Source organism: Echiichthys vipera (genome assembly GCF_963691815.1).
Source record: "Echiichthys vipera genome assembly, chromosome: 19".
Classification (NCBI taxonomy): domain Eukaryota; kingdom Metazoa; phylum Chordata; class Actinopteri; order Perciformes; family Trachinidae; genus Echiichthys; species Echiichthys vipera.
The window spans coordinates 18,430,318-18,445,427 of NC_139844.1; the positions used below are offsets into that span (position 1 = coordinate 18,430,318).

At 40.2% G+C, this 15,110-nt stretch overlaps 1 protein-coding gene across 1 annotated transcript in view; it reads left to right on the forward strand.

The window, feature by feature from the left end:
- Positions 1-2,025: 2,025 nt before the first annotated feature.
- The window catches only part of LOC310961785 (low density lipoprotein receptor adapter protein 1), a gene marked incomplete at its 3' end in the record, with an annotated part of 41,110 nt that continues 28,025 nt past the window's right edge, over positions 2,026-15,110 (forward strand). The window contains exon 1 of the mRNA XM_083934015.1: positions 2,026-2,141. Within this exon, the coding sequence (XP_083790141.1) occupies positions 2,057-2,141 (85 nt within the window). The 5' untranslated portion in view covers positions 2,026-2,056. The remainder of the gene's footprint in view (positions 2,142-15,110) is intronic.

Genomic DNA, 15,110 nt, shown 5'->3' on the forward strand with positions numbered 1-15,110 from the left:
CTTATATATACCATTAATTATAACTAATAATTTCAAATCCACAGTCTTCCATGGAAGCAGACAGAAGGCAATGTCACGTGTGTGTGTTTTAGTGCAGCTTTTAGCCTCCAAGAGGCTATACACTGGAGAGGAAGACATGTTTTAGTTTGTAAAGATGCTCATTTTAATGCAGATACTTGCGTACATTAGTGACAACAACATGGCAGCGACACTGCGGTCTTTTTTCTGATGAGTCTTAAATTTAAAAGTAGCTGCATGATTCTACTACTTGCTGTGTATCAGGATCACACTTATTTGCATAAACACACACACCCACACATCCGCACACAAACACACACATATGCCCACACGCACAGCAGTCAGTGTAGTGTCAGTAGTGTGCTGAGAGCATTAAATATAAACTAAAGACCCTCTTAAATGATCACAGAGCACCAGAATTACAACAGCATCATGCCACCTCAGGCTAAACTCCTATAACCCCTGCTAGAGGATTTATGAGGAATACATGATTATACATGCTCTGCTTAGCTTCCTGAGTGTGAAATATTTGTGAGAAATGAACTCGGACATGACATGCTGGGTTGTGGAGAGAACTGAAATAAAGATTTCACCATGAAGGACGAAACACAATGCATGTTTTGTGTCTGTCACCAATTTTTCAGAGTTCCCTGTATGGTACAATTACATTTTTGGGTAGTTTGCCCTATTTTGTATAGCTTTATGGTAAAAGTACAGAAAGGAAACTTTGGCATAAAGCAAAGGTCATACAAAGGTCCCCAGTAGACGATGAACTGGGCATGTTGCAGGGTATCATCATCTTAGACCTGTGGCTCGTGACCTCTAATCTTCTTGTGACCCTGTGTAACTGGTTCCTAGTGTAATTCAACTTTTTTCTAGTCTCTGCTATTTGAATAATTTCTGAAGTAAAATGATCCAATAATTCACAAAAAAAAAAAACAGATCATCATAAAGTCAGCAAATATTAACATAACTTTGTGTGACTAAGCTACGTTTCTCTACTGTCACCTTGCTGCACCCTTTGTGGGTGTCCTGATCCTCAGTTTGGGAAACACTGTCTTAGGTTGCTTATTTTTGAAAGAGATGATTTAAGAATCAATTTCTAGATTATTTTGTGAAAAGAAAGAAAAACTACTGACATGCCTAAACATGACCATCATTATACCGTACAGTGTGTGCACTAAATGAAGACAGGTAACAACCACGCTCTAATAACTGGTTGCAACCGGTAGAGGGCGCTAACATACAAAAGAATAAAACACCAAGCATGTGCCTAATGAAGCCCAGTTTTAAAGTTGCTAATTCATAGTTTGTGCCATAACATAGCCTACTGTCAGGTATTATGGCACTTTAAAAAAACAAAAAACAATTCAGTGACTTTTTCCATCCTGGAAAAAAACAGGAAGTTATGGGAGAAAATGGCATTAATAGGGTTTTAACATAGTCCATCACTGAATGAATGATATTAAATATATCATGAATTAAAGAGTATCAAGAGTATGTTGTCTCTACGCATCAGACATGTTTAAAGGTAACACATTAACAACACAGTGTATCCACTAAGGGTCAATAAACCACAGGAAGTCCTGTGAGACAGAACAAGTGCAATTGTAAGCTCATTATCCGTGAGCCCGTTAGTGAATATAAGTCCTTCACACTGCAATGCTGTCCTTATTCTTCCTTAAGGTCGCTGTTTGAACTGTCAGTGTCAGCCCACCAACGTTAGAGGGACACGCCCTTAAGTTCGGAGACGGTGCAGTAGGTGTGTGTGCATGTGCCCGTCCTCGCCAGTCTCTGTGGGGGGAGAACACGAGAGCGGGATTCAGGGTGGGAACTTCTGTCAGTGCTCTCTCTCTCTCTCTCTCTCTCTCTCTCTCTCTCTCACTCTCTCTCTCTCTCTCTCTCTCTCTCTCTCCCTCTCTCCCTCTCTCTTCCCTCTTTTGGCGCATCCTCTGTCGAGCCCAGCCTGCCGTATTTACCTCCCCGTGGTCCGGATACTTGGGGAAATCCACCTGCCGGAGAGCACACACACCTCGGGATGGATGCCCTGAAATCCGCCGGCAGAGCGATTATCAAGAGCCCCGGAGTTCCGCGGCACACCTGGGGAACTTCAAAGCACGAAAGTGAGTGAGACAACCCGTGCGTTGTAATACTTGGATTTGATACAATGTTGCAAAGATATTTTTGGCGACGTAGCAAAGGCAGTTAAATGTACCAAGAGAGGAGAAGAAGGACAATATGTGTCTGTGTCCATTGGTTGTAAGCTAATGGACTGTTGTGTTTCCGTGCTGGACAGCGTTTGTTTTGTCTAGTTGCCAAATGTAGCTGAGCTGGTTTTACTGTAGTGTCAAAACTGAACAATTACAGGCTGTAGAGTATTGTGTAGTTTACTTCCTACTGAGTGAGCCGGTTTCCAACTGTCCTTAACTAAAACAACTATAGTATAAATTCAAACTAGCTAACTAATGATGGAAATTAGTCGAACAACCGAACAGTCGATCCACAAAAGCAACAGTTTCACATTTTGATTGTTTAATCAACCTAGAAATGCAACATTTTTAGCTGGTTCCAGCTTCTAAATTGCTGTTTTCCCTCCACCACTTCATTAAAGATATATGTAGGTCTAAATATGGGACAAACACACACACACACAAACACACACACACACACAGTGACAATGCAAGGCCCGGGGGTGGCCTACAGGCAAAGAGGACAACATGTTTTTTTTGTTTAAATCAAAGCACCAATTTTAGTCCAAGATGTTCCCAAATATCAGCACTGCAAGGTCACCAGTTAATAGTACAGTCCGAGTAGCTCTAGAGTTCTTTGAATGTTTTAATCCGCCCAATTTGTTTGGTGTGTTTTTAAAAATATATTTATATATTATTAGGTTTTGGACTGTTGTCTTAGAGCTTTCAGCATGTCTCTCTTTTTTGATATTTCATAGAGTAAACGATTCATCAGTTCAATAATTTACAGATTATTTGAAAAATAAAGCAAGTATTTGTTGCAATCCTAAAATTAAATACTATACTAATTCTGCCAATTTGTACGATCAAATCCCACAACTAGAGATACATCGATATTGATTTCCCATTAGGTTTGTCACTTTTGTATCTCACTAACGCACAATCATGAGGTAGCTCATGGTAAAATTCTGTGCCACTTCACTTCAATAAATTCAAAACAATATTAGGCATTTGTTAAGTAAACCTTATGTTTTTAGGGTATTTTTTAAAGAATAACATAGATACATACGGTAGATAGATAGATAGATTTCAACCATATATCATCCAGTGATAAACAATACTTATATACTGTACTTTATACTATTATTTGCGCTCTGTTTTTCAAATGATTCAGAAAATGTTACACAATAATGTGCAAAGTTGCTGCTCTGTTACTAAATAGTGAAGAGCAGGAGGTTGTGAGTGTTGAGTGAAGAGTCAGAGAAACAGACCTTGTCACACCAGCAGAGTGAGGGGCTGTTTTGCTGCCTGCAGCTCTGCTGCCTCCCCAATGTGTGTGTGAAGTGTTGCCTTGAAATGCTCCCTCTCTGTAGCTACTTTGTCGGTTGCTGCTGTAAACGTTAGCATGCTGTTTTCTCTTTTTTTTTTTCCAGCCTCATCCTGAATTCCTGCTCAGTGAATAATCGGCAGCCCATGCCAGCTTTAATTAAACATGACTGATTAATTTCACATTTAGGTTTATGTGCTTGGTATCTTTAATCTCTCTAGGAAATGTTCTACATAAATTATTGAGTGAGGGATTCAAAAGTTTTTTCATTGGATTAGGGCTTTAATGAGGCTCTCTGGTGGCTTTGGATGCATGTTATTAAGTGACAGGTCGTCTTAAATGGTGTGAGATGTTGGTTGTTGATGGCTGCCACAGTAAAACTTTTGATCTTGGTTTCTGTGCAAACATTGATGGATGAGTGATGGATTATTTCCCTTAACACCCCCAACATCACATTCTCGGTCATTACCATGGTGACTATATGCCAACAAAAGCTGACAAACAAACTGTCAACATCTTATATTGAAAGATATTGTTTGTGTCACATTGTTAGCAGAAGCCTCTGCATTGTGCTTTTCTTCTCTTATTGTTGTTTGCATCAGGAGGAGAGTGAAGAAAAGCCGAATGATGTTGCAGCAGAATCCAGCAGTATGACAGAAGTAGTTTGTGTCTGAGAGCCACCAGAGGAATCAGGCTGGGAAAATGTGAACATAGCAGTCACAAGCAGACAGTACAGACAGGATGACTGCTGATGTCCAGGAGCTACTTAGTAGGCAGTTTGGAGAGAGGACAGTGTCTGTATGCCAGCACGTGGTGATGCATCAAAGCTGGCTGTGAGAATGCATAATAAGGCGACATTGCAGCTGCTTGGCACATTCAAACAAATTAGTTATCAAAGTTGGAAAAAACATAAATAATTAACGTGTCCTGTCTACGGATGGGAGGAGCAGTCAAATAACCACAATTAGTGACAATATTCAGTTTATTTGTGGAAAAATTCTGTATGGTAACTGTGCCTTGACAAGTTGTTTAATAGTGAGATTATGTCGACATAATGGAAGGGCTTGCTTGTTCTATGATAGAAAATCAATATCACAATACACTTGTTCTACCATCGGGGCCGTTTCTAATGAAAGATCATGCATTAGCATTAATGCTTTGCTTTAAACGAGGCTGTAGTGTGAAGGTGAGATGAGACAGGAGAATATGATTGGTTGATGATGTCTTGGGTATTGTATATTTAGGGGGAAGCGCCACTCAAATGCGTGTGGAAAAAGCTTTTTGCTAAATATAACAGCATGATTAATTTGGTTACCACTTGACCTTTCTGCTGACACCACTGTAAGGTCAAACTTCCCCCTTAACCAACACTTTACCCAATGACTAATGTGTCTCAAAAGCCCCTTTCAGATACCTACCTCATTAGGGTAATGGATATTTTACATATCGGTCCAATGTCCGAATGACTCTGATGAGTCCCTTTTATGTGTTAAAGTCATGACAGCAATCTTACTAAGTCTGACCAAGTAACACATCCGACTCCGCAGAAGTCCAAGTTGAATGCTGTTAGGTTAATGGAATGGCTGCAGCAGTAAGGTAAAATAAATTAAAAAATAAATGCATGTCTCTATTGCCTCATTAAGAGCGGTGTAATGAACCCATCCCTTAACTATCACCTCTTATGCAGAAAGAAAATAAAAGTGGGCCAATTTTAAGTTTTGGAGGAAATTCGGTCTAAAAAAAGATTATTTTACCCATGTGGAGCAAGAGACGCTAACACTGCAGTATTAATCAGACCAGCAGTCGCTCCATTATTTTCCTTCTGCAAAAGGGATGTAAGAAACTATTCATTCATCTTCAACCGCTTGTCCCTGTCGGGGTCGCGGGTGGGCTGGAGCCGATCCCAGCTGACATCGGGCGTGAGGCGGGATACACCCTAGACAGGACGCCAGTCTATCACAGGGCACATAGAGACGAACAGAGACAGATAGCCATTCACACCTACGGGCAATTTAGAGTCATCAATTGACCTAACACGAGCATATTTTGAATATCCAGCAAAATGCTTTTCTAGAACCATGTCCCAACTTAGTATAATAAGCACTCTGTGCCTGGGTGCAGAAGGTGTTATGAAACTTAAATGGAAGGAGTCTCTGTCTGACGGTCCGTTAATTTTCTCAACAACCTGACCTGATCGACTTCACACTTGGCAGGTGCATTCCTAAGGACCCAAAGAAGTGCAAAAGTGTGTACTTTTTTATGGGACATAGTTATTAGCAGTGCGTTATGTACACACTGTGCAGTGTATTGAGAGGGGACCACCATTAACTGTTACACCGCTGAATGGCATGCTGGGTACAGCTTGCTGCAGTCACTAGCTACAGTAATTTAAGAACAGACGAAGACAGAGAGAACGGAGAGACAGGAGACGCTACATTGTACTAAATGCGAAGCTTTCAAAGCTCTCAAGCATCCACCATGTAACCTTGTCACTGAGAGTTTTTTTCTCGTTGATATACGATCTGATCAATCGGCGCAAGCCTGGGTTAGTGTCCCTCACCTACACAACGGTCTCGCTTTAATGGCAAAATAACTTTTGATATGCAGCACTGATGCTGCCTGGGATTCAACAAAAAACACTCTTCTCCGTGATACCGTTTCCTGCAGTGTCACTGCTCACTTGTGCAGCAGGTGCCAAACATTGCCCAAGCATTGTGGCTCCTGTTACATTTGAATGAAGCCACAAGGAACATGTATTTGATGGCCACCTATGCCTAAACAACCAAAAACCATTACTTCAACGGATGGCTGAGGCCAACAATGTTACGTGTTTCCTTTTAGGTTCTCAAGTACTTTACTGTCACCATGGCTGTGGTATTCCAGATGCGCCTTTTGTATTCTGCTGACTGCATGCAAGTTTGACTAATCCATTAGTGCCTGTGACAACTATTACAACCAAATCTCTTCTCTTTTGTATGTACACAGAAATAAGTCAAATACATGATGATCGCTTACTTTATTAGGTTACACTAGCCACTCTTAAGTAAGTAAGAAAACCCATGCAGAATTATATTTTTACTAACATGAGAAGATCTATTTCTGGACGTATGAGATCAGTCTTCAGTTTCATTTGCCAGCAGAATACTGACATGTACCACACTTCCCCATTCCCCTTCCCTTGTGGCCGTCCGTTGTCATCTGTTGAGGTCAAAGCCACTGGCAGGACGGAAGAGGACACAGCATGTGCCTGGAGTAAAGCCTTCCCTTTGGATCACATCACAGAGAAGCAGTGTGGACCTTTTCTGTATCTCAGGAGTCACACACACTTGCCCTTGGCACCAAGGACGTCCGTGCTGTACAGTCTGCATCAATTTAAAATCATGTAGCTTTGGGACAGACTGAGTTGAATCTGTGTCCTTGGGTCTGCGTTTTTTTCTTGTAATTGTTTTAGGGGCGTAACTGTCAAAGCTTAGTTCTGCTCAAACTGTAGCTTCTTCTAGTTCTTGAATACACATCTCAAGTGTGCTTTATTGCTGTAAGGAAAATATCAGAATATGCAATATATTGCTGTGCTTTGCAGTGCAGAGAAGAGCTTGATCTGAAATTAGTGTACTCAACAGTCGATGGGTTCGACTGGATGGAAAGTCTGGCAGTGAATGCAGCCTCCGGTTCTATTAAAGCTGACAGGGGCTTGACTGAATGACATGCAGGACGCAGTGGTGTCAGTTAGCACTGACCCTCGAGGAGCAATTATCTCTCAATGGCTCGTTAAAACTCAGGGACACGCCGGTGAAAAGCAGGAAGAGCAGAAGCAATGGTGGGAATATACAGTACAGAATAATGATGGAGGGGAATGTGTCAGCAGTACATTAGGAATGAGAGGAATGAATGCTGGGATGATTTTGTTGCAAAGGGGATCCCACTGCTTTCATTGTGATAAGAAAGATGCTATGCTAATCGGGGACTGATGGAGCATTTGTACATGTGTTATGATGCAGAATGAAAGAGTCATCAATGATCCTTTGAGTGCCAAATGCGGTATAATCTGTCTTTGTAGACTGGGAACCCATTTAAAAAGAGATTTTCCCCAAATTACAGAAAACATATTTTTCTGCACTTCAGTGGTATCCAGCCAAGCAGACAGCTTTTTTCTTCTTTTTTTGAATCTGTTCTTCTCTGATTTTTACATTTTTTAGTTTTCTGCTGCTACCACAATCAAACATTGATTATTTTAAATGTCCAAAACAAGTGAAAAAATGTCCAAGGTGACATCCTCTAATGTGTTGTTTGTCTAACAGTCCAAAACCCAATATTCAAATGATCAAAATAGATTATTTTATTGTCAGTTGACCAATTGTTTTACCTCTACTTGCCTAAACAACTGTGTCGGAGCCAAAATGTGGAGGTGTTTATTTAGTATGTGGGCATTGGTTGGTTACCTGTCCCCAGGTGTATATAAGGCAGGAAGTTAAATAATTTCCCCCTGGGATTATTAAAGTATTTCTGATTCTGATTACTGTTGTTGTTAGGTGTTTGACCTGGAAGACCAAATGCTTTTTGACCGCTGTGGCGCTGACCTCTCTGTTACATGCATTCATTAAATTAACTGATGATATCCGAAAGACTGAACTTTGTCACGTTGCATAGTGAACTACGAAAAAACGATTGTCATACAGCAAACAAGTCATCTCCTGCATCTCCTTGAATGCAACACAAGGCAAGGTAATAACAATACAGTGCGTCAGGCAGGTCATTCTGGCGTTAAGTCACCTCAATAGCTTGCAGTACTAGACTTTTACTAGACCTTTTAACACACTGAAAAATGACTTATTCATATTTTACTCGGGATAACACTCAAAACTTTGTTATGAAAAAGTTTACAGCGGAACTGATTTGCATTGTCTTTGCATCGCCCGAATGCTATATATGCTTTCAGTGGCATGGCTCTGGATTTATTTAACATGTTGTCTAAAGGAAAGGTTGAATTTGCATACAGTACATGACCTTTTACTGCAATGCACTGTTTACAGTAACACACACAAACAGACACACTCACACACACTCGCACACACAAAGGATGAAAGAAGAAACGAAAAGCAAAGGTCCAAGTTACAGAGCGTATACTAAACTGTACTGTAAGTGTTTTCATTTTTTGGTCGGTGGCTTTGTAGAATATTCTGCAGTAGTATGATAATATAATGCAGAAATTTCTAAATTAGTTACAGGGTCTGGCACCAGTTTAAGTCATCACTTCTGAAAGATCTGGATCATCTTTATCAAGCACGTCCAAGACTTTCAATAAAACCATTGAAATAATGCAACAGTGTGCTTTCTAAAACCATGCATTAATAAGCCAGCATTTCCAGTGTAACAAAGAAACAAAAATGTTTTGTCTTGCACTCGATAAAATATGTACACAGCCATTAATAAGACCAGTGAAAGTCAATATGTGCTCTTGGCTGAGCTTCAGTGTATCAGGCGATGATTTAACCGAGCAGATTTCCCACCTATACGCTGCATAATTCCTGCTCGCACACTCATCCGTCTCACCAGTTGCAGACTGAGGATAGATTAGATGATAAAGTGCTGCTAATGAGTTTTCATGGAACGTGCTTTGAAGTAAGAATTCAATTAGACAGGTTACTTTTATCTAAGATAAGAAGCTGCGAAAGTTGTACGGTATTGCTTGCATTGCATTGATGATGCATTGACGCTGTGTTACCCTCGGGGTGAAGTCATGAGACAATCAGGTTTTTGTCTTAAATAGATTTAACAAACATTTTTAAGCAAAGTGACTCTGTGAACATGATGTCCAAATGCAGTTTTATTTAGTCGTAAGTAGGGAGCGACTGATTTCTTTTCATCAGCCGTAGTCGTTGACCGATACGGACTGCCGTTTTTCTTGAGCTGATATTTGGAGCCGTTAATACTTTTTCTCCCTCAGTTTACATCATAAAAATTATGCAATGATGATAACACATGTAATTTTGTCAGGACCTTGTGTGTGTAATTCATGGCACAATTAAAACAGAATAAAAAAATATATTTCTCTCTCGCTCTTCACTACCTACATTATACATATCTTTTCGAAATAACATTTTCCCATGGTGGTCCGCCGGAAGGGGAAAGACTTTGCATCTTGGTAGTCGCACTATATACGCTTGGGGCAGCTTAAATTCAACTCTGGGGCCCTTTTGCGGTTTGTTTGGGGAGGTGATAATAATGCTATTCAACCTCACACTGACAAGTTGACAAGTACTTCACCACTCTAAATGCTCTTCCTCACACAATTCTTGTGTTTTTAAACCTGCGGTTGCCATGGGTATTTTGAGATGTAATAATGCCCAATTCTTTTTCTGTCACAGGTCATGATTTAATCACAGCTTAGCGGGAGCCCTTCTGTCCTTTATTCCACAACTATAATGTCTGTATTAATGCCTTAAAATCCCCAATGTGCCCAGGAGATTCACCTTAATTCTCCTTGTCGTATAAGGATAACAGTTTCGGAATAAGGATGTATGGAGGATCTTACAAGATGTGTGTTTGTGTGGCTGTGACTATCAGGGGGTTAGGTTTTAATCTTTTAAAACCTACTTTATTATTTTGTTGGAAAGGTTACTTCAAATGTAACATCAGTGTATTTAGGAACAACAACGGCTTGATTTTGTTGCATCTTGGGCAGAAAATTATCCTCCAATATCCAATTTCAACTAAACACTTCATGTACTGGATCATTTGAAGCTGCAAGTATATTTTCTCCACTGTTGCACTCCTCAAGTATTGATTTTAAAGCCTCAGCCTCATGTTATTAAAAACTGTTCCACATCATATTCTGTATTGATTTTCTTTGCGAGACCCTTGGGAGCTGTGTTATGGCAAGTGTATAGTATCTTCTCATAACCCACAGTACATGTAGTAAGTGATTATGTTTGTTACATCTTCTTTTAAAGCCTTTAAGTTATCTAAGCCTTACCTTACCACTGTTAGCCAGTTTAACATGAAAGCTATGAGGTCATCATTAACTCCTACACTCTAACAAAGACTAATGCATGCCGGGCTTCTTGTTTCACCTCCATAAACGCAAACACATGTAATCAAACCGCTGTTTTATTGTCATATATGTATGGCGTATTATTACTCTGCTCTGTTGAGTCTCCCTGGAATGTTTGCAGCGTCAACAAGGTTCCCAGGCCCGAAGTGAATTATGCAATACAAGGAAACTGAGAGACCCTATCTTTGTAGAGCTGCTGCAAACACACACACAGGCACACACCCCATCCAGCTTCCTGTTTAGTGTTTACGGTGAAGTCCTGACATTGGAGTCCTCTTTCTGTTGGACGTCCGTGGCAGCTGTCTGTGAAATACGATAGGCTGTCACTCCACGATAAGAGTCTTTCTGAGTACGTTTTTGATTATTATTGTGTGTGTGTGTGTGTGTGTTTGTGTGTGTGTGTGCGTGTGTGTGTGTGTGTGTGTGTGAGCGCGCACATCTCAGATGAACCTGCTTCTCTGCTGGAGAGCTAAATCCCATCTCTGTGTTCTGTTCCTCTGAAAAATTCAAACTCCCCTTCACCATTTCTGACACACCATGCCCCCGTATGAGCTCAGTACCAAGATCCGAAGAGCCCACTCCTAAAAATACCTTCTTACTGTCAAAGTGAAAATGGAAAACTAATGTAGGGCTGAATAGAAACACAGCATGCATTCCCTTACGGTTAAATCAAAGCACAAAAAGCCCAGTAGAAGTTGTCTCAAAAGAGGAGTAATCTTGATATAACGGTTGTCGAACAAATTGAGATGAGTTGTTGATGTTCAAACCAGCTGAGATTAGTGAATTAGCTTTTAACGGTTTACTCTGATCGTCTTGGTATAAATTATAAAGCCAGATGATGACGATAAACTAAAAGCTGCTGAACATTTAAGTAAATTGCTGCTGATCTTTATTCGTCGCAAATTTTTGTCTTTATGATATAATTTATTCACATCTATTATCCACAAGTTGGATAAGGTCTTACCATGAATACAGGGGCCACTTCCACTGGGAATGTTCGGATAATTTGCAGACTTTTTGCCCTATCTAAAAATAGATATCTGTGTATTAATGCAGTGTTGGAAGCATCAGGGTTTAGTGTGAGTAGTTTTGAGCCATCAGGTTTCAGTTGGCTTTGGTTGCATTCAGGTAAACAGTCTGTGTAGAGAGCAAAAGAGGCGGAACACATCACATCAGCTGTCGTCTCAGGACCATTTAGCTTTTGTACTGTATTAGCTTTTCACTTATTTGTTTCCATTCATATGCAGATCTATCAGTTTATAAAGATTAGCTGAAATGTCATCTGTACCTAAAACGTAATTGTCTCCGACTGTAAACAATGACTGGCACACGGATGAGGAAGTGTTGGCCTGGATATCCATTATCTGGATAGCATGGCTATATGGATGCCAATGTCAGTTTGCCGGTCAGTTTGTTCACCACACTGGTCCAGACATATCGTAACAACTATACAATCATTCACAGATATTCATGGTCTGCAGGAAGAAGCTTATTGACTTTGGAGGTCTGCTGACTTTTCCTCTAGTGCCACCATTACATTTTTATGTGAACCTAATGGACAATCATTGGATGGATTGCCACAAGTGTGTCCCCCTCAGGATGAGTATAGCTGTAGACTCTTAGGGCATTTTGACACCTGTGCTTTTAGTCCAGTTAAAATGGACTCTGGTTTGTTTTCCCCCTTGTTGCGATTTGTTTGGCCAGGTGTGAACACAGTAATCACACTCGTGTGTGGATCAAAATAATTGCACTGAAACCCTTTGGAGGAGGTGGTCTCGGTATGGTCCAAAATTAACTCTGAAGAGGTTGGTTTGTGGTTGATCCAATCCAACCGCCAGGTGTGCACTGCAAGTTTGAGATAAACGGCTCCTGTAGCCAGGTGTGCTTTGCATTCTGGGATGCAGCAGAGCACACAAACTGTAGCAGCTTGCATAGCCGCAGTAGTAGTAGTAGCAGTAGTGGCTAACCGGAGAATTGCACAGAGCACAGGATCCTTTTCCTGTATTTGTGTTCTTACAATCCAGCCCAGGATCTCTAAATTCGCATGCTGACATTAAGTAAAGGCAATAATATACCAAGAAAATGTGTAGAATATAATTTGAATGAGTCATTACCAAACACTCGCATTGATTACCCTTTTAACACCCTCAGATACCCCAGAGACATGAGACCTGAGAAGACGATGTATCTGGCTGTGTCAGACAAGCATTCATCACTCAGCTGGAAGGGTCTAAAGTGTGTTCCCGCATTAGAGGGGATTCCTGTGGGAAGCCCTCATCCGTTAAAGGGGCACTGTCTCAAATGAGATCAGCTCTCGAAGGTGACTTGTTTTGCTTTGGTGTGGTAATGAATGGGGAAAAATAATGATCGCTTTCAGTGTTGTTGTTCTAGCGCTCAGCATGAGATCAGGAAACCTCAGAATTCTGTTTTTCTTTTTCAAGTCGCAGCTTTATCCTTGAATAGAAAACAACATATTAGATGTAAACCATTGGTTTCATGAATTGATTTTTGTCAAGGGAGCTATTTATAGTTGATGAAGATGTTGAAATGGGAGCCAGCAAGTTCCAGGGGGAAAAGATATGTATCAGCAAGGAGAGAATCATGCCCTGTTTGAATTGCTAATGAAAACAATCCTTCCACGGTGCTGAGCAATTATGCTTTATGAATAAATAGCTGCAAGGAAAGATCTCCTTCACTATCTGCATTGTTAATGTGGTATGGCACAATTTCCTACTATTTTTCTATTAAACTTCACTGTACCTGATAATATAGGTGTTGATGGAGCCCTTCTTCTCTTCATACTTAACGTTTTATATTAGATTTTCTCTTCTACATATAGAAACAGTTAACAAAATGTTAACATAATAACTACAGGAATAAATATTCTATCTACACGTCAAACATAGATAAACAGTGGCTGCTGAGTCGGTCAATAAAAATTATACAAGGCCCTTTCAATGAACATTTACTGCGCAAGTCACCTCTGTATTTAATACCCTTTTGTCAATGATAAACTATGACTGCCGGGAGATTGTAAACAGTCTGTGTAACGAACAATCTCTCCTCTGGCAGTGTTGTGTTTGATTAATTGGCCCAAGTGAAGCAGATAAATGAGCATTTTAAATGGCTTTACACAAGCTTTTCTGAATAAAGCCCTCATTTGGATAGGCCAGCAAGTCCTAACAAATATTTATATCTGATTCTCTATGTCTGAGGTTAAGGTTTCCCTAAATTTAGGGAACTAAGACTATTTGGTAATGGATACCGTATATGATTACGTTATGATTAGAAAAAAACATTTTGTTGTTGTAACTTTGATTATCATACTATCACCAGATAAAAGCCATTATGGCATACGTGAAATAACGCTAAATGCTCAGTAAAGCTGAGGGGAACTGAAGAGGCTCATGATAATTCTCTCTGGGAGTATCAATACAATTCCACCTGCTCTTACTTTGTAAATAGGATATCCTGCCTGAGTAAGTGATAAGTGCTGTTAAACTTTTATGGTGGTCACATCATCACCTCCACTGTTATGGACAGGTGCTGCTGAAGTGACATCCCTATCTACTTTGATTATCATTTGCCGTCAAGCGCATATACAGTACACATCAGCACTATTATACCTCCGTCTTCTGGGGAGAACTGATACTGGGTAATTACTTATGATAACTGAACAAACATTAAAAATGCCATTGTGTTTTTTTGTTTTGTTTTGAAAGAGTCATTGTGTGCTTATCTGGCTCAGTCCTTGTGCACAGCATCGAACCAACCGTCACTGTCTGCAGTGCAAATATTAGCACAAATTACACTATAAAATAGACTAAAGAAAGTCATTCAGTAACAACATTAAAACATCTTTGTTGACCTGTAATTCGAAGCGTGTAATAATACCTGCCTGTAAAATAACCCCAGTGCTAATCCCATTTCACTCTCCTGATACCTTCTGAGAAATAAATGATGCTTCTTAGAGTAGATAAGTTTTACTGCTCTATGTGAGAACGTTGGTCTGATGCTCTCTCTAATTAATGATATACAGTCAGGGTATGGGGGGGGGGGGGGGGGGGGGGGGGGGGGGGGGGGGGGTATGTTTTGCATATCTGCAGTCAAAGGAAATTTGCATTCAGGACATAAAGTCTTTCATCAACTTGTGATTGTGTTTTCGGTTATCATTTTTAATAACTTGGCCAACTCATCACATATGCTGTGTCTTTCATGCTTCATGCTTCATGCTTCGTGCTTGCAGGCAGACTTAAAATGATGATGTTTTATGTAGGAAAAATGAACTCCATTTTTTATTAATACCATAAAGTCCTACATGTATTTTACCTCCACTTCTTGCTGTAGTTGAAGGAATAGCTTATCATTTTGGAAAACACGCTACTGCAAGCTTTTTTTGAGAGTTAGATGAGACAATCAATACAACTCTCATGTCTGTATTGGGAGTGTACCTATGTTCCCAGAGTCCTATGTTCCCCGCTGTATATGATCGGGGAACATCTGACCCTTTTTTAAGAAGTTAGTG